Source organism: Marmota monax, unplaced genomic scaffold (assembly GCF_021218885.2).
Source record: "Marmota monax isolate L192 unplaced genomic scaffold, Marmota_monax_Labrador192_F-V1.1 WCK01_AAM20220418_F8-fsc00030, whole genome shotgun sequence".
Taxonomy (NCBI): Eukaryota; Metazoa; Chordata; class Mammalia; order Rodentia; family Sciuridae; genus Marmota; species Marmota monax.
Genome location: NW_026691988.1, coordinates 8,400,604 through 8,420,522, shown reverse-complemented (window position 1 = coordinate 8,420,522; position 19,919 = coordinate 8,400,604). Strand labels below are relative to the sequence as shown.

The 19,919-nt window shown below is 36.6% G+C and overlaps 1 protein-coding gene across 4 annotated transcripts in view; it reads left to right on the top strand.

The window, feature by feature from the left end:
• Nucleotides 1-19,919, top strand: part of Map3k5 (mitogen-activated protein kinase kinase kinase 5) — a 203,646-nt gene that overhangs the window by 84,051 nt on the left and 99,676 nt on the right. For all 4 annotated transcript variants that reach the window (XM_046450186.2, XM_046450181.2, XM_046450175.2 and 1 more), the window contains exon 7: nt 127-297. In XM_046450186.2, coding sequence (XP_046306142.1) covers nt 127-297 — 171 coding nt within the window. The remainder of the gene's footprint in view (nt 1-126; nt 298-19,919) is intronic.

Below are 19,919 nucleotides of genomic sequence, written 5' to 3'. Positions count from 1 at the left end.
TTTGTTGTTTTATCCTGCCAGAGTTCACTAATATGAATCAATTGATACATTCAATAAAGTTTTAAAAAGAATTGGCCTATATTGGTTTTGCAATCTATATTGAAACAACAATGTTGTCTATCTTAGGAGAAATCTCCCTGGAGATAGAGCAAAAGCTCTTGACATTATGATTCCCATGGTGCAAAGTGAAGGACAAGTTGCTTCAGATATGTATTGCCTAGTTGGTCGAATCTACAAAGATATGTTTTTAGACTCTAATTTCACTGACACTGAAAGTAGAGACCATGGAGCTTCTTGGTAAGTATCTAGGATATAATAAGCTACTTACTTGATAAGACCATGGTATACAAAACTGTGCATAAACGAAAGTATTAACATATTATTATTAACAAATAGTTTGTGTATTATGAGCTAAATCTTAGATTTTATAACTTTAATATATAATTTGATAACATTAATTTGTCATGGCACACTAAATTGGGATAAATTGGATGAAAAGATAAATTAGGAATATGATTTTTAAGAGACATTTGAAGTATATAATGTAAATTTTTTTTGAAAAATTTATAAAAAGACATTAAAGAAGACCTGGAGGAATGGGAAAACATATAAAATTGTGGATAAGAAGTCTTGATATTTCAAAGATGTTAATTCTCCCCTGCAATCCTTTTCATGGAATTTGACAAACTGATTCCAAAGTTTATTTAAAAATAAAGGACCAAGAATAGGCAAAGCAATGTTGGAGAATGTAAGGTGAAGGACTTGCTCTATGAGATAACAAGACTCCTCATAAAGCTATGATAATTAACAAATCACAGAGTATGGCTATAGGCACAAACAAACAAGACATTGGAATTGATAACAATGATAATCTATTTATTATCTGTATCTATATATCTGGATCCCTATTTTAAATCCTGCACAAAACTGAACTGAGTGAATTAATGACCAAAATGTGAAAAAAGTAATTTAGAAAAAAATATTTTTAGAATAAAATATACAAACTGTTGATGACTTTGGAGAATTTTTTAAACAAGATTTAAAAAAATACCATAAACCATAACATCAAAGACTAGGGAGAATGACTGAGTTGAAATGTGTTTCTCCTTAAGGTGCTCGCTTTTGGAATGAGCAGAGTAGGTTTGATTACGTGTTCCTCCTGCGAATGACAGTTGTAATTGTGGAAAAACACTAAAAAAAAAAAAAAAGTTAGAATGCAGAGAATAGTGAAACAGCAAAGGTTTGGATCCTTGAATGAAGGATAGCAACTGGGGAAAAATCTACATTTAAATGATTTTTCCCTTGGGGCCCTCCCTGGACTGTAGGACATGGGGCAGATGGAACTCAGGCTGGAAATGAAATCATAGTCTTCTTGGTCTGAGGAGTCTGCGTGAGGCTGCCAGAGTACCTGGACCCTAATTGAAGATGCCACGGAGGGAGGAGCCCTCTTCAATTCTTGGTCAACCCTGGAGTGTGCCTCTGAGGAGTAACTGCAGAGGAGCTCCAGGGGCAGGGAGCAGCTGGAAAGGCTGCAAAGCTGAACAGCAACTTCAGCATGGGCACTCCCACTGGGTACTCCCACCAGGCACTCCCTCCATAGGGAAGAGAGAGTTGGGAGTCTGAACCTACCAGGTTATTGTGATTTAAAATTTCTAATGAATCTCTAAAAGGGCCAACTCTTAAGAATAAAAACTATATCCTAGGATGAAGGGAGTGCCCCCAAATTAAGAGCAAGTTCAAAACAGAGCTATCCTAATAAAATGTGAAACCAAGCTTGAAATTTATTTCTCCATTGTATCTAAACACAGGAATCACAAATATCCAAATATGTTATATAAATATATTTTTAAAACATAAAAAAGATGTTTTTTAGCTAAAACAGTGATAAATCATTTTGCACTGTTTAGATTACCCAAAGTTTATAAATCTGAAAATAACAGTTGGAAAGGATGTTAGAGAAATCCCCTTGTTGGTTGGGGTATGTATTTTTATAATCACTTAATACTTTGGCATTATTGAGGAAAATGATGATTTATCCATCCTAGATCCAGCAGATTCATATACCCTAGAGAAACTCTAGAAGTTTCTTTATGTAATAATTTTTTAAAATATGTAAACATTTTGACAAACTTTTTAAAAAACTAGAACAAAATAAACAATTGGCAGGACACACAGAGTACAGTTTCTTTTTAAAATTTATTTTAATTGTATATATACGACAACAGAATGAATTTTGATTCATTGTACACAATTGTAACACAACTTTACATTTCTGTGGTTATACATGATGTAATTGTTGCACCATATGTGCAGTCATACATGTACCTAGGGTAATGATGTCCATCTCATTCCACCATCTTTCTTGCCCCCATCCCCACTTCCCACCTCTCCCTCCCCTCTGCCCCATCAAATTTTCTCCATTTTTCTTATGTCCCCACCCCCATTTTATGGATCAGTATCCACTTATTGGAGAGAACATTCGGCCTTTGTTTTTTGGGGGGGATTGGCTTACTTCATTTAACATGATATCTCCAACTCCATCCATTTTCCTCAAATGCCATAATTTTATTCTCTTTTAATGCTGAGTAACATTCCATTGTGTATATATACCACAGTTTCTTTATCCATTAATCTATTGGAGGGCATCTAGGTTGCTTCCACAGTTTAGCTATTGTTAATTGAGCTACTATAAACATTGATGTGGCTGTGTTACCATAGTATGCTGCAAGAACACTCATACAGATAATAGTGTAAGTATAGATGCCTGTATGGACATCATAGTGGGGATGGAGGAGTAGAAAGAGATCTTGGAGTGGTGCACATGCAGCTTTAAGCATATTTAAAACATTTTTTAATGTGTGTGGTATTAGGGATCAAACCCAGAGGCACTTTACCACTGAGCTACATTCCAAATACTTTTTAAAAAGTTTTTTTTTTTTTTTGAGACAGGGTCTTGCAAAGTTGTCCGGGCTGGTCTCCAACTTGGAATCCTCCTGACCCAGCCTCCCAAGTAGCTGAGATTACAAGCATGCACCACTATGCCCATTTATATATAACTTTATTTCTTAAGCTGAATTATAACTATATTAGGGTGTTGTTTGTATTGTTCTTTGTTACTTCCTAGTATTCCTAAAATATTCGCTGGTTTAAAACACAAACACACACACACACATGGAATGTATATATTAAAGAAAGTTGATTTAGTTCAGGAGTTGCTCATTTATATCTATAAACATTTTTTAAGTTGTGAAATTGAAATCTTTTAAAATCTCATGTCATTTCAGCAGTTTAGAGGGAAACTAAAGTCAGGTAATGGGTTATAACCAGGGAGGAAAACATGCAAACAGTGATTTCCTAGATTCTTCATAGAAGCTTTGATTTGGACTTTTGAATTTGTGCTATACATTTTTTACTACAATGTAAATAGTTTTATAGTATCTCTTAAACAATTGTTTTTCATGCTGTTACCAAAGAAGAATATAACTTTGCAGCCTTTTTGTTACCGTGGCATTAATACTTAAGGTAAGCTCTTGACATGGTAGGAAAATTAGAATCTGATAATTTGGGGAGCACTAAGCCCAGTGTAAATGCTTTGACATGGTGATAGTAAAAAAACGTATTGATAATCCTAAAGGAGCCTGGTTTCATGGTCTGTGAATTCAAAGGAAATATGTCCTAAGAAGTTAGTGTGCATCATGCACAGGAGTAAAATAGAAACTTTTCCTTGTTTGAAAGCAAAACAGTTTAGATGACAGACCAAGGGACATTTTCAAGGTTGTGTAGAGTTTACTTAAGGAGCAGAAGCAGTTTTTTCTGGTTTTGTTCTGGTTTGGTTTTGATTTAACTTTTTTCTGGTTCCTTTTTAGCCTAGGAATATCAGCTTTCTCTTTAAAGAGCTTTCTGGTCAAGGTCTTCAAGTCAAAAGGAAGCTTTTGCAGATTTTTATGATTTCTCTTTAAGCTCCTCCATTAATTTTCTGTTAAGAAGAGGGAGGGCTATTAGAGTTCAAAAACTTTTAGTGGGAAAGGCCTTAGGAGTTGACCTTGTGTGTGTCACTTTCTGATTTTTTTTTTTTTTAAGTAATGTAAGATTGGCACTTTTAGAGCTGGGGCTGTTGCTCCGTGGTAGAGTGTTTGTCTAGCATACGTGAGACATTGGGTTCAATTCTCAGCACCACATATAAATAAATGAATAAAACAAAGGCCCATCAATATCTAAAAACATTTTAAAAAAGAATGGCACTTTTACTATAGAGAGCTATCTATAATCTATCATTATAACCATTATTGTCATTTTATCCATTAGTCCTCAAAGGCACTAAGGAGGATTCCCCACTCACATCTAAATTTAAAAATGGATAATTTTTGGAACTGATAGCACATAGTTCCAACTACTCAGGAGGCTGATATGGAAGAATTGCTTGAGCCCAGGAGTTCAAGACCAGCTTGGGCAACATACTGAGACCCTGTCTCAAAACAAACAAAAAAGGTGATTTCTCATGTCTTCACACTTTTAGATGTGTTTCCAGCACCTATTGATTTGATCCATCTCCCACAGTGGTGCAGACACACACTCATTTGTGTTGACACTGTCTCTAACCTCCCTTTTGGTCAGAGCTGAGAAGGGAGCTGTCCTGTCAAGGTACTGACAGGGGAGAACACCACTGAGGCTATCAGGCATCTGGCCAGTTGTACACAGGATTGCACCTGCCCTGAGTCCTGGGTCCAAGGGGATGTTTCAACTAAATTTCTTTGAGTCATAATGTTCTACAATTTCAACTTGTCCAGCTAGGATAAGGAGTGGGGTATTGGAGTAGGTAGTCAGAACCTTGGGCTTCTTTCCATACACTGAGTCATTTTTTGTTGGCTTGAGTAAAAAGTGATCCACAGACTATGGAAAGTTAAGGATGAAAGCTTCAACTCAATAGCAAAAGAGCCCCAAGCAATTGTGTTGATAGTGGTTCCTCAAGCCCTTTCTTGCAATTCCCTCTTTAATACGGTTAATACGTTAAATGTTCCTGCCCCGTAATAGAGGGGGGAGACTTCCACACCCTTCTGAGCATAGTATCTGATTCAGGAACTGTGCATGGCACCTTTTTTATTGCCAGGAAACATGTATTTTCTGAGAGCTTTACTGGGGGATTCAGAGTGTGCAAATAGAAAATAAGGGGAAAAAAAAAAGAAAAGAAAATAAGAAAAAAAGTTTCTGGTTTGGATTTTTTTAAGTTTGCTGAATTATGGTATATTGTTAGAACAAACTTTGGTTGTTGAATCTATCCAACACACAGGGTGAGCGATTTGAATTAATCCATCCTGCTGATTTAAGCATTAACTAAAAAGTAGTTCTCTAATATTTGATGTTTTTATGGTCATTCCTTCTTTTGTTCATTGGAGCCTTCAAATTTGGCTGAAATAATGAAATGTTATTTTATTATATATTATACATGGTGTATATAAATATTTTATCACATTTCTATATATATGAATGGTTATATACATTATAACCAATTCCTTAGCTTTTGGGAATTGGTTCCAGGACCCCTTGTGGATGCCATAATTGTCATATGCTCATGTCCCTTGCATAAAATAGCATAGTATTTGCATATAACCTATGAAATCCTCTCATATTCCTTAAATCATCTCTAGAATACTTATCATACCTGATATAGTATAAATGCTATGTAAATAGTTGTTGCACTGTAATTATTTTAACAATAATGATATGAAAAAATATCTGAACATTTTCAGTGCTATTCTTTTTCCTCCAATATTTTCAATGTGAGTTGCATCCTCCAATGTAGAATGGATATGAAAGCTGATTGCATATCTTTACTTAAATTTAAATGCTTAAATATTTAAATTCCTATAATTAATCCAAGTTAAGGTATGAAAAGTGTCTTTTTCATTTTTAGGTTGTTCAATCATGATTTACATTTAGTCTATTAAAAGTTGTGCCTTTTATCATAACTTTAATACAGTTATTTATTTATTTTTTTTTTGTTGTTTTTTTTTTTAGGATGGGGTACCAGGGATTCATTTTAGGGGCATGTAATCACTGAGCCACATCCCCACCCACCCTTTTTTTGTATTTTATTTAGAGACAGGGTCTCACTGAGTTGCTTTGTGCCTTGCTGTAGCTAAGGCTGGCTTTGAACTCAAGATTCTCCTCTCAGACTCCTGAGCCGCTGGGATTGTTGGTGTGTGCCACCACACCCGGCTGTTCAATATAGTTTTAAATAAGAGCAATTACAGCCTGTGCCCCAAGCTGGTTAGAGGCCTTTGAGGCTGAGGTAGGAGACACAGCAAGATGGTGTGGGGGATCCCAGAGGATAGCCAGCTTCCAAAGCCTGTGATGTAAACCAGGAGCCCTGATCTACATTCTAAAAGCAAAAGGCCATATGCTTTCTTAACTGACAGACTTTAAAACAGGAGATGATCCATGGAAATATTACACCAACAGACCTTGGAGGCTATGGAGTTTCTAATTTATTTTTTAACCTAATCTAAAAAGAAATAACCGTGAAATGGTTTTGGTGAACTCATATGATTACCATGACTGACTTAGAACATTTTATTATGTGCAGTATTTGTTCACGTAGGTAGAAATAATAGTCAGTCCCTTGAAGCTCAGAGGTTTGTGTGTGTGTCATTAACTCCAGAGGCTTACAAGAACCTTGTCAAGTAGGCAAAGCTGATGTTTTTTCTTTCCACTGCTCTGTGATTAATAAAATCCCAAATCTAACTTCTTCAGTTGTTTTGACTACATGATAGGCTCTCTTCCCTGAGGTTTTCAGGAACAACCATTTCTAGAAGTGTCCATACAGTTTTGTTGAAAAGACACAGACTGTTGGGAGATTGTTACATGATAACCGTTGCCTTGATACTGGGAAAGAGTGTCATCTTAGGCAAATTTTTAACCTTTGGGAAATCCAGTTTTCTTATTTAAAAACAATAATACCTGCTTAGATGAGATGGAACACTGTTGACATCCTGCAAGTATCAGAACAGCTAACTTCCATGAGTTTAAACAGTAAAGAACCCGTGGATCTCCTAAAACATGAAGTCTAGAAGTAGGACTGGCTCCAGCGCCTGTTAAGCAGCAGCATGAAAATATTAGCTCAGTGCCTGTCCCTCACTGTTGCTGCGGTTACTCTGCGTCCTAGGTGGCTTTCTTAGGGTTGCCAGGTGGCTGTGGCCATTCCAGGATCAATCTCCAATGTCGAGGAAAAAGGAGGCTCTTTCCCTGCATCTTTATTTTAGGACTAAGAAAACATGCTCACCAAGAGTATCTCAGACATTCCTTCATACATTTAGGATTTCTACATCAGCCCAGTGTTGCACAGGTCACCAGGAGGAAGGAGCAGGACACTAATCTCTTTGGGAGGGATGAGGGCTCTTTAGTGAGCATTAAATGAAGAAACATATGTTAAAATCCTGGAATCTAGTAGGCAGTTAGTGTTATATCCTTAGTATATAATATGTACAAAATATCCTGTATTTCTTTACATATTGTTACATTTATGCTTGTTTGACTGAATATTGGTTATATTAAATTTCCCTTTTCCTAAAATATTCCTAAGAGTACTCTTTATCTTCTTTCTGGATCTGGCTAAATGTTTTAGCCAACAAGGGGGAATGTGTAGGTTGTGTGTAACTTTCACAAGGCTGTTGTGGCTGACGTGGGATGCGCATTGCCTGCTTAAAGTCACGTTTGGTTCTGGAGAAGATGATGTTCTCATTCATAAGGGGAGATAGTCATTTTCAGAACTTTGAAAGGGAATTAGGTACCTGTACTGTATAATCATGTCTTTCCCATTATAATGCTGAAAAAGATCCATGGCTGGAAAATTAAAAGCAGTTAAGCAGCATTAAGATCTTCATTTTTCCATAGTAACTTGAGAAAGAGCAGAGAGCCTTGCCTTATCAACTAATTTTCTTTGACGTCAGTGATAGTGCTATTCAAACAGTAATGTGTGCCTAATAAAGATTTAGTTTTTACATTATTAATGGTGTTGGCTTTACTTTGGAAGAGTTATGTAACAAACCAATTGATATACAAAGAAAGACTGATGTCTATTTTCCATTTGCCAGATTAGCCCTCTTTTTTTCCTGCCATGACTTCAAGATAGCCTTTATCAATATTGTCTCTATTTCCACTACCCTCCTACCTTCCCACCCCCACCTTGATCTCACCATCATTTCATTGACATTGTTTTTGTTTAGTTCTTTATTGTGTATATCAGATGAGTTTCTAGGTTTGGGTTGATTTTTTATTTTTAGAATACAAAGCCTGAAGAGTTCTTTGTATCTCAGCACGATGCCCAGCTTGCTGGTGTTCAGATGTGTCCAGATGTCCATGGTTCCTAAGGGTCCAGGAGTTCTAGGATGACCTAGAGCTTTGGTAAAATGCAGTGTTTCCATAGTTGCTTTGTAAACAAGTGTTTTAGGACAAAGGCCTCAAGCTTTGATTATGATTAATACCACTTTCAGCATATGGCAGATTCGGTGAAGACATGTTATATAGCTTGACCAAGTCCAAGTCCAAGAATGATAATGTGTGATATGTCACCTTGGAGGTACTAATTGTGGCTAGTGAATTTTGAGCACCTAAGGAAAGCAACCAAGGCTTGCTCTATGCAGTTATGTTATCCAGGGAATGAGTAGAAAAACAGATGTTTGCCAGGTGTTATGCTGAAAAGGAAGAAGAATATGCTAGAAGAGGAGGAATTTCACTCAGTGACCCACAGTGATCGTTGCCAAATCTGGCTGAACATCAGAATGGTTAGGGAGGTTTTTCAACAATTGGAAATTCTTTGCCCATGAAGATTCTTATTTAGCAGATCCATTTTGTTGAGTAGATTAATCATTATTGATGCATATGATTGTTCTTCTTTTGTTAAAATAGGGTTAGGGTTAGGGTTAGGGGTTAGGGGTTAGGGTTAGGGGTTAGGGTTTAGGGTTAGGGTTTAGGGTTAGGGTTAGGGTTAGGGTTAGGGTGGGACTGCAAATTGGTGCAGCCAATTTGGAAAGCAGTATGGAGATTTCTTGGAAAGCTGGGAATGGAGCCACCATTTGACCCAGCTATTCCCCTTCTCGGTCTATTCCCTAAAGACCTAAAAAGAGCATGCTACAGGGACACTGCTACATCGATGTTCATAGCAGCACAATTCACAATAGCTAGACTGTGGAACCAACCTAGATGCCCTTCAATGGATGAATGGATTAAAAAAATGTGGCATTTATACACAATGGAGTATTACTCTGCATTAAAAAATGACAAAATCATAGAATTTACAGGGAAATGGATGGCATTAGAGCAGATTATGCTAAGTGAAGCAAGCCAATCCCTAAAAAACAAATGCCAAATGTCTTCTTTGATATAAGGAGAGTAACTAAGAACAGAGTAGGGTCGAAGAGCATGAGAAGAAGATTAACATTAAACAGGGATGAGAGGTGGGAGGGAAAGGGAGAGAGAAGGGAAAATGCATGGAAATGGAAGGAGACCCTCAGAGTTATACAAAAGTCCATACAAGAGGAAGTGAGGGGAAGGGGAAAAATAATATAAGGGGGACAAATGAATGTCAGTAGAGGGGGCAGAGAGAGAAGAGGGGAGGGGAGGGGAGGGGAGGGGAGGGGAGTGGGGATAGTAGAGGATAGGAAAGGCAGCAGAATACAACAGACACTAGTATGGCAATATGTAAATCAATGGATGTGTAACTGATGTGATTCTGCAATCTGTATATGGGGTAAAAATGGGAGCTCATAACCCACTTGAATCAAATTGTGAAATATGATATATCAAGAGCTATGTAATGTTTTGAACAGCCAACAATAAAAAATTTTAAAAAAAATGTGGCATTTATACACAATGGAGTATTACTCTGCATTAAAAAATGGCAAAATCATAGAATTTACAGGGAAATGGATGGCATTAGAGCAGATTATGCTAAGTGAAGCTAGCCAATCCCTAAAAAACAAATGCCAAATGTCTTCTTTAACATAAGGAGAGTAACTAAGAACAGAGTAGGGTCGAAGAGCATGAGAAGAAGATTAACATTAAACAGGGATGAGAAGTGGGAGGGAAAGGGAGAGAGAAGGGAAATTGCATGGAAATGGAAGGAGACCCTCATTGTTATACAAAAGTACATACAAGAGGAAGTGAGGGGAAAGGGAAAAATAATACAAGGGGGACAAATGAATGACAGTAGAGGGGGCAGAGAGAGAAGAGGGGAGGGGAGGGGAGGGAAGGGGGGATAGTAGAGGATAGGAAAGGCAGCAGAACACAACAGACACTAGTATGGCAATATGTAAATCAATGGATGTGTAACTGATGTGATTCTGCAATCTGTATATGGGGTAAAAATGGGAGCTCATAACCCACTTGAATCAAAGGGTGAAATATGATATATCAAGAACTGTGTAATGTTTTGAATAACCAACAATAAAAAATTTAAAAAAAATTAAGATATTCGATGTTAAAAAAAAAAGAAAGTGCAATGATAAAGTAGCTTTTGAACAAAAATCTATAACCTCAAAAGCTTCATTCATTTAAAATATAATAATAAATCACATTTAATACAAGAAGTATTACATTTCAAATGTAATAATGAATCAAAGAATGAAAAATTTTTTCTCCCTTTCAACAAATATTTTGTATAGAAGTAGAAAAAAATCAGGAGTGAAGCTGGTCATGGTGGCACATGCCACCTGTGGCCCAGAGGCTGAACTAAGGCAGGAGAATTGCAAATTCAAAGCCAGCCTCAGCAACTTAAAACCCTAAGCAACTTAGTGAGTCCCTGTCTCAAAATTATAAAGGGCTGGAGGTATATCTCAGTGATTAAGTGCCCCTGGGTTAAATTCCCTAGGACCCCCTTCCCCTAAAAAATCAGGAGTGGAATTAACTTTAACTTCAACTATTCTCTTAAAATGTGAATGTCAGGTTCTTTTCCTAAGATTTATTTCTTTAATGAAGTTTTCTCTAATTTAACATTATTCATGTCTAATAATTTTATTTCTCTATATTTATAGATAGTTTTATACTATTAACTATTTATAGATTTCTATATGTACAGACTTATATGTTGTTCATGTTCATTTATCTTCTTGCTAGTTATATTATAACCTCCCCCCCCCCCAACATACTGGGGATTAACCCCAGGGGAGCTTTATTTATTTATTTATTTATTTATATTTTGAAACTGGTTCTAAGCTACCAAGGCTGGTCTTAAATTTGTGGTCCCCTACCTCAGCCTCCCAAGTAGCTGGAATTACAGGCATGAGCCACACAGCCATCTAAATCAGGAAATTTTTAAAAAATGTTTTTTAAATTTGTTCTAATTAGTGGTACATGACAGTAGAATGCATTGTGACACATTGTACACAAATGGAACATAACTTCTCATTCCTCTGGCTGTACATGGTGCCCAGTCACACCAGTAGTGTAATCATACATGTATGTAATAATGTCTGGTTCTACCATCCTTCCCATTCCCACAGCCCCTCTCCTTCCATCACTCCCCTCTGCACAATCCAGAGTTCCTTCATTCCCCGCCTCCTTAATATGGATCAGAATCTGCTTATCAGAGAAAATATCTGGACTTTGGGGTTTTTTTGTTTTTTTTTTTGGATTGGCTTTTTTCACTTAGCATGATATTCTCCAGTTCCATCCATTTACCTGCAAATGCCATAATTTCATGCTTTAGGCTGAGTCACATTCCATTGTGTAGATGTACCACATTTTCTTATCCATTCATCTGTTGAAGGGTATCTAGATTCGTTCAGTAGTTTAACTATTGTGATTTTATCTGCTATAAACATTGATGTGGCTGCGTCACTGCAGTAAACTGATTCTAAGTCCTTTGGGTATAAACCAAGGAGTGGGATAGCTGGATCAAATGTTGATTCTGAGGAATCTCCATACTGCTTTCGAGGGTGGTTGCACTAATTTGCAGTCCCACCAATAATGTATGGGTGTGCCTTTCCCCCCATATCCTCGCCAACACTTATTATTGCTTATATTCTTGATAATTGCCATTTTGACTGGAATGAGATGAAATATTTTTAGAGTAGCTTTGATTTGCATTTCTCTAATTGCTAGAAATGATGAACATTTTTTCATGTTGATCGATTGTGTTTGTTCTTCTGTGAAATGTCTATTCAGTTCCTTAACCCATTTATTGTTTGGGTTATTTGTTTTTTGGTGTTAAGTTTTTTGAGTTCTTTATATATCCTAGAGATTAGTGTTGTATCTCAGGTGCATGTGGTAAAGATTTTCTCCCATTTTTTAGGCTGTCTCTACGTTATTGATTGTTTCCTTTGCTGAAAAGCTTTTTAGTTTGAGTCCATCAAACTAAAAATTATTGATTCTTAATTTTACTTCTTGTGCTTTAGGAGTCTTATTAAGGAATTTGGATTTAATGCAATTTCTGTTAAAATTCCAACGACATTCTTTATAGAACTAGAAAAATCAATCATGAAATTTATCTGGAAAAATAAGACACCCAGAATAGCCAAAGCAATCCTTAGCAAGAAGAGTGAAGCAGGAGCCATCACAATACCAAACCTTAAACTACACTACAGAGCTGCAGCAACAAAAACAGCATGGTATTGGCACCAAAATAGACATGTAGATCTGTGGTATAAAATAGAAGACACAGAGACAAACCCACATAAATACAGTTATCTCATACTGGACAAAGGTGCCAAAAACATATATTGGAGAAAAGATAGCCTCTTCAACAAGTGTTGCTGAGAAAACTGGGAATCCAGATGTAGCAAAATGAAATTAAACCTGTGTCTATCACCTTGCACAAAAATCAACTCAAGTGGATCAAAGACTTATGCACTTGAACTTTTAGTATGCTGGCAGCTGATTCTCCTAGTTTTTGCCTGTCTGTAAACATCTTATAGCCTTATTTTCTTTTATTCTGCTAAAGATGTCATTTCATTGCCTTCTAACTTCCATAGTTTGCATTGGCAAGTCAACTACTAATTTTATTGCTCCTTGGAAGCCAAAATATCTTTTTTTCCTCTGGTCAATTTTAGTTCATTCTCTTAAGTTGGGTATGGTGGCACACTGTCATCCCAGCTACTCACCAGGCTGAGGTGGGAGGATGACTTGAGGACACAATTTCCAGAACAGCCTGGGCAACACAGTGAGACCCTGTGTCTCAAAAAATTTTTTTTCTTTGTGTTTTCAGTGTCAGCACTAGAATGTGAATGTTTTATCTTATCCTGTTTGAGTTTTGTTCAACTTCTTGAATCTGGGGGTTGATGTTTTCATCAGTTTGAGAATATTTTATCCCTATCTTCAAATACTTCTTGTGTCACAGATTCTTTCTTTTCTTTTCTTCTGGGGATACAGGAATACATATGTTAGACTATTAAGTGAAGTCCCATATGTCCCCTAGGACATATTCATGTTCATGTTGTGGGTTGTTTCTCCCTCTGCTTCAGTTTTAATATTTCTTTTAACATGTTTTTCAGTTTACCCCAAATATCTTCTCTTCTGTTTAGTCTGCTTTTAAGCCCATACGATAAGTTTTATTTTCAGGTATTATTTTAGTCAGCTTTTCCACTGCTATGACTAAAAGACACAATAAGAATAATTTTGGAGAAGGAAAAGTTTATTTGGGGGCTCATGGTTTCAGACGTCTCAGTCCAGAGACAGCCGGCTCCATTCCTTGGGGCTCAAGGTGAGACGGAACATCATGGTGGAAGAGTGTGGTGGAGGAAAGCAGGTCAAGAAGCAGAGAAACCAGTAAGCAGAGAGAGCTCTGCTCATCTAGGGATATATGTATATGTGTGTGTGTGTATGTATGTATGTATATGTACGTGTATGTGTATGTGTGTATGTGTGTATGTATGTGTGTGTATATATATATATATATATATATATATATATAGAGAGAGAGAGAGAGAGAGAGAGGGAGAGAGAGGGGAATATATTCATATTCCAAAGGCCCCCAGTGACCCACCTCTTTTAGCCACACCCTACCTGCCTTGAGTTACCTATCAGAGAATAAACACACTGATTGGATTAAGGCTCTCATAACCCAATCATTTCTCCTCCTCTAAGCCTTCAAACATTGTTTCACATATAAGCTTTTGGGGGACACCTCACATCCAAACCACAACAGGTATAATATATTTTAGTTCTAGATTATTTGATTTTTTTTTAACAATTCCAGCTTCATTTAAGTTGCTTCTTTTTTCATCCATTTTGTTTATCTCTTTCTCCATTTTTTTTAACCATATTTCTTTTTTGGGGAAGGGGGTTACTGGGGATCAAACCCAATAATGCATTACCTCTGCGTTACATCCCCAGCCCTTTTTATTTTGAGACAGGGTCTTGCTTATTTGCTGAGGCTGGCCTCAAACTTGCTGTCTTCTTGCCTCAGCCTCCCAAGCGACTGAGATTACAGGTGTGCACCACCACACCCCACTTTCCTTGCCAAGTCCTTCTCTCCAAACCCGACATCTAAATTATCAAACAGTCAGCTTTTCCTACCTGTATTGTTCTTGTTCATGGGTCACATTTTCCCGACTCTTTGCACATCTCCTAATTCTTTGTTGTGTACCAGACATTTTGTATTTCAGAATTATTGAGACTGAAGATGATTTTATTTTCTCTCACAGAGGCCGTCCTTTCCCCTGATAACCAGATAGGCTAAGAAGTGGTTTACCTCAACACACGCAGTTTGGTTTGAGTCTGGGTTTCAATTTTAGTTGACTCAGTCTATCTCTGTTTTGTACCTATTTCTTGGTTGTGACCCTCTTTGGCTTTTGGTTGAGAGTTCAGTGGGTCTGTTATCTCCTGATCTCTGAAATACCATGAGAGATTTCATGCCTACCTTTTGGGGTTTTGCTCTTTATTCTCACATATCCCTTAGCTCCAAATTTTGGTAAATTCCCTAAAAGGGAGAACTGTTATAGGTATTTTCCAGCCTCCTTTACCTAATGGACTCTACTCTTGAGCACTGTCAGACATGGGGAGGTTTCACCTTGCCATCCAGCCTTACTCCACCACCAGCCTCTTATTCAGCGCAGCATTCAACATGTGTCTCCTGGAGAGAACCATAACCACAGGGAAGAGGCTCCTCCAGTTAAAAACCCCTGCATTTGTCAAGAAACCCACTAGTCCCTCATTTTTCTGATAGGCAGAGTTACTCTGCCTCTGCCAGGGCTGAGTCTAATCTTTAGTCAGAACCAGCTAATGCAGCATGGCCAGCAGCAAGGCCTCTCATCTTAGAAGGGCATGTCCCTCTCTGGAGTTTTATTTCGATGATTTTGTTGTTGTTTCCATAGATCTTCAAAGTCTATAAAAATATGTTTTTGGTATGTATCCCCCTACCCAGTTGTTCTGGCAGGACCGATGGCTTCCGTGTAGAAGCCAATACTACCTCATACCAGGAACACCAAGTTTTCCTCTCCACGTTCACTGTTCTTCTACAGTACAGAAGTCTACTTAGCTTTCCTACATTTAGAATATACTCTACTCCATATTACCCTCTATATTATTATTGGAAATTTAGACTTATTATTTTTTTTGTCTTGTAACAGATATCCCTGTAATTAAATTTATGATTATGTAGTTAGTGCTTTTTCTTGGTACAAGTTGGTAAATAAATGTATAATTTCTGTGCCAGCAGATATACATAATTGTTTTTTCTTCCTTCCATTGGGTCTTTTTAGTTATACGTAGCATTAGGATTCATGCTGACATAATTATAAAAGCATGGAATATAGTTTGCTCTAATTCAATCCCCAGTGCTTCCGGTTTTCCTCCCCTCCTCCCTCTCACTGTTCCCTTCCTTCTACTCTGCTGATCTTTATGCCATTTACTTTTAGTTGTTTTTTTTTTTTTAATAGTCAGTGTCTTGTGAATATACATGATAGTGAGATTTATTCTGGTATATTCATATATGTGCACAAGGGAAGTAAGGTCACATTCATTCTGCTGTTCTTCCTTATCCTGTCTCTTCTTCCTACCCCTTAGTTCCCTTCATCTACTCCACTGATCTTTCTTCTATTTTGATGGAACCCCCCCAACACATATCTTTTCCCTTTCTACATTCTTCTTTGTCTCCCTCCTGCCCCCACCCTTATTTTGGACTTATTTCTGCAAACCAGAGAAAACATTTCACTTTTAGCTGAGTCTAGCTTATTTCATTTGGCCTCCTGGTCTCCATTTACCAGCAAATGCCATCAAGTCATTCTTCTTTATGGCTGAGTTCTTCTTTATGGCTCCATTGTGCATATTTACCACATTTTCTTTATCAAGCAAGGGAACAAATCACCTCAAACAGCCCAAAACATTTCAACCATTGACTCTTTTGATCCCACAGTAGAAGGGATATCAGAGAGGTAACTTGGAAAGTTCATAGTTAAAATTCTAGATTTTGATATTGGCAAATATGTGTTAAGAAATACTGTACTTTCACAGTTTGTGAGAACTCCCACTTTTCCTTTGTGACATATTAGTGATATATGATGAGATTTTACTTCTTCAGTAATAAGCCTGCATGCTATTTTAATCTCTGGAAAATGCAGGAAATGTTAAGATTTTTTCCTCAGTATTCAGGTTGCTGTCATGAGGTGATTGATGTAAGCCCTAGAAAAATAATAATGTTATTGGTATTTGCATTTTTACTTAAATGAAAATATACATTGTTTATAGTAGCAGAAAAACAGACATAAGCTCAAATATTCATTTTGTTTGTTTGGACACATAGGAAATAATATTTGTTTTTTTAAAATATATTTTTAATTTTTTTACATGATAGTAGAGCATATTTTGAAATATCATACATACATAGAATAGGTACAGCTTTTTCCAGTTAGGATCTCATTATTGTGGTTGTACATGACGTGGAGTTACATTGGTCTTACATTCATGTATGAGGATAGGACAGATATGGGCAATTCATTTTACTGTCTTTCCTGTTCCAATCCCCACTCCCTTTACTTCATTCCCCTTTGTCTAGTCCAATGAACTTATAATCTTCCTCTCCCTTGTTGTGGGTTAGCATCTGCATATCACAGAGAACATTCTGTCTTTGTTGTTCTGGAACTGGCTTATTTCACTTAGCATGATATTCTCCAGTTCCATCCATTTATTAGCAAATGCCATAATTTCATTCCTCCTTATGGCTGAGCAATATTCCATTGTGTATACATACCACATTTTCTTTATCCATTCATCTGTTGAAGAGAACCTAGGTTGGTTGAATAAATTGGCTATTGTGAATTGAGCTGCTTTAAACATTGAAGTGGCTGCATCACTGTAGTATGCTGATTTTAAATCCTTTGGATTTTAACCAAGGAGTGGGATACAGGGTCAAATGTTGGTTCCATTCCAAGTTTTCTCAGGAATTTCCATACTGCTTTCCAAAATGGTTGCACCAATTTGCAGTCCAACCAGCAATGTATAAGTGTACCTTTTCCCCCACATTCTCGCCAACATTTATTGTTGCTTATATTCCTGGTAATTTCTGTTCTGACTGGCGTGAGATGGAATCTCAGTGTAGTTTTGATTTCCCATGCTCTTGGATAGGAAGAATTTATATTGTTAAAATGGTCATATTACCATTTTAAGTGCTATACAGATTTAATGCAATTCCTATTAAAATTTCAATAACTTTCTTCATAGAAATAGAAAAAGCAATCAGTCACAAAATTCATTTGGAAAAACAAGAGGCCCAGAATAGCCAAAGCAATTCTTAGCAAGAAAAATGATGCAGGAGGCATCACAATATTAGAACTTAAATTATATTCAGAGCAAGAGTAATAAAAATGGCATGGTATTGGTCCCAAAACAGACATGAAGACCAGTGCAACAGATTAGAAGACACAGAGTCACACCAACATAAATACAGTTAACTCATCCTAGACAAAGGCACCATAAACATACATTGGAGAAAAGATAGCCTCTTCAACAAATGGTACTGGGAGAACTGGAAATCCATATTTAGAAGAATGAAATTGAACCTCTATCTCTCACCCTGCACAAAACTCAACTTAAAATGGATCAAGGGCTTAGGCATTAAACCAGAGATTCTGCACCTGCTAGAAGAAAATGTAGGCCCAACTCTCCACCATGTCAGCTTAGGAACCAACTTCTTCAATAAAACTCCTAAAGCACAAGAAGTAAAATCAGGAGTCAGTAAATGGGACGGTATCAAACTGAAAAGGTTCTTCACAGCAAGGAAACAATCAAGATGATGAACAGAGACCCTACAGAATGGGAGGAAATCTTTACCACCAGCACCTCAGACAGAGCATTAATCTCCAGGATATACAAAGAACTCAGAAAACTTAACACCAAAAAACAAATACCCTAATCAATAAATAGGCTAAGGAACCAGACAGTTCACAGATGAAATCTCTAGCAATATCTCTAGAAATGCAGATCAAAACTACACTGAGATTCCATCTCAGTTAATATTTGTTGATGTGCATAATTTGCTTTTTGAATCTTCCTTTCTATATCTTTAAGAGTAATATTTTATATTCTTTGGTTTCAAGGAAAGCAAAAATTTGTTGAAAATATTGTGTATCTTCATATGAATTAGACAAAAAAAATATAACTTCTGTCTTCTCCTAAATCCATTTTTGTTGGAACTCAACCTCTAAACAGAGACCAAGTTAAGATTTAAAAAAAATCAAAGATTTTTAAGTCATATCTCTCCTTGATATGACTTTGAATGTCAGCAGTCTGGCACATACTTTTTCCATTTTAAGATGGAAACAGTTATACTTCTAAAAAGATAAACATACTTTTTCATCACCTGTAGTGATGCAGTTGGAAATTTTTTTTTTTTTCATATTCCACAGGTACAAAACTATCAGAGCCAACTAGTTAAGATGAATACTTGTTTGACTTTGGTTTCCATTTAGAGATGTTTGTTCAACTTAACCCATTAAGCCCCAAGCTTTTAATTCTGTTAACATAATAAATATTCACATGTTTATTGGCATGAAAATTGAGACCCTTAAAAGAGGCCCTGCATCCTCAATATTCAGAAAAATATATTTCTTCATCTTTTTGTTGATGTTTAACTTATTTTAAAATATGGGAAGTATTAAGTATATTTTTAAAAAGCCAATAATATTTTACATACTATTGTGCCTTCCATCATTTTTGCTATTTCTGCCTTTCATTTACACAGGGATGCTTTGAGTTGGGATAGCCTTTCTGTTGGAATTATAATGTATTTTTCCTAAATAATCTGTTTTTGAGTCTTCAAATGGTCACTTATTATAAATTTATTTTCCTCACTATGATTTTTCTTAAAATAAAGATTTCATTTTTTGTGTGTTTGTATCAGATGGACTCTAGTAATCACTAGGATATTTATTTTCATTTTCTTCTCTGCAGGCCCAATTAAAATAATATTGAATATCATTGCCTATTTAATGATTTATGTGTGGAAGCCCTTGAATGGCTCCTAGGAAGTGTTACCTTGAAAATACAGTGCATATTCAAACACTGAAGTCCTTTCAGATGCTGAAGTGTTTTCAAAGGTTGATATTCTGTTTCATGCATATTCAGAAATGGGTTCTGATACTCTTTGAGCCAAAATTAATATGCAGAGGCACAATCTCTGATTTTCTTAGTTTCTTCCTGTAATTGACATTTTTTGTTACCTCAATGTCACTCTTGTCCTTTCAGTATGTTCTCCAGATGACCCACTTCTATGCTGTGTCTTCTTAAAGTATGTTTAGGGGTTTCATTTTTTTTTTACCTTATTCTTGGTACATTCATGCATTTCTAGTAGACAATTGAGAGGATTGTTTTAAAAGCCTGGGGTCACTAGGTTGAGGGTACATTAAGTAGGGAATGAAACAGGGATGGGGACAAGGATATGCAGTTACTTAAGCATTAAATCCTAATAGCACACTGGACTCTGGGGTGAAGGC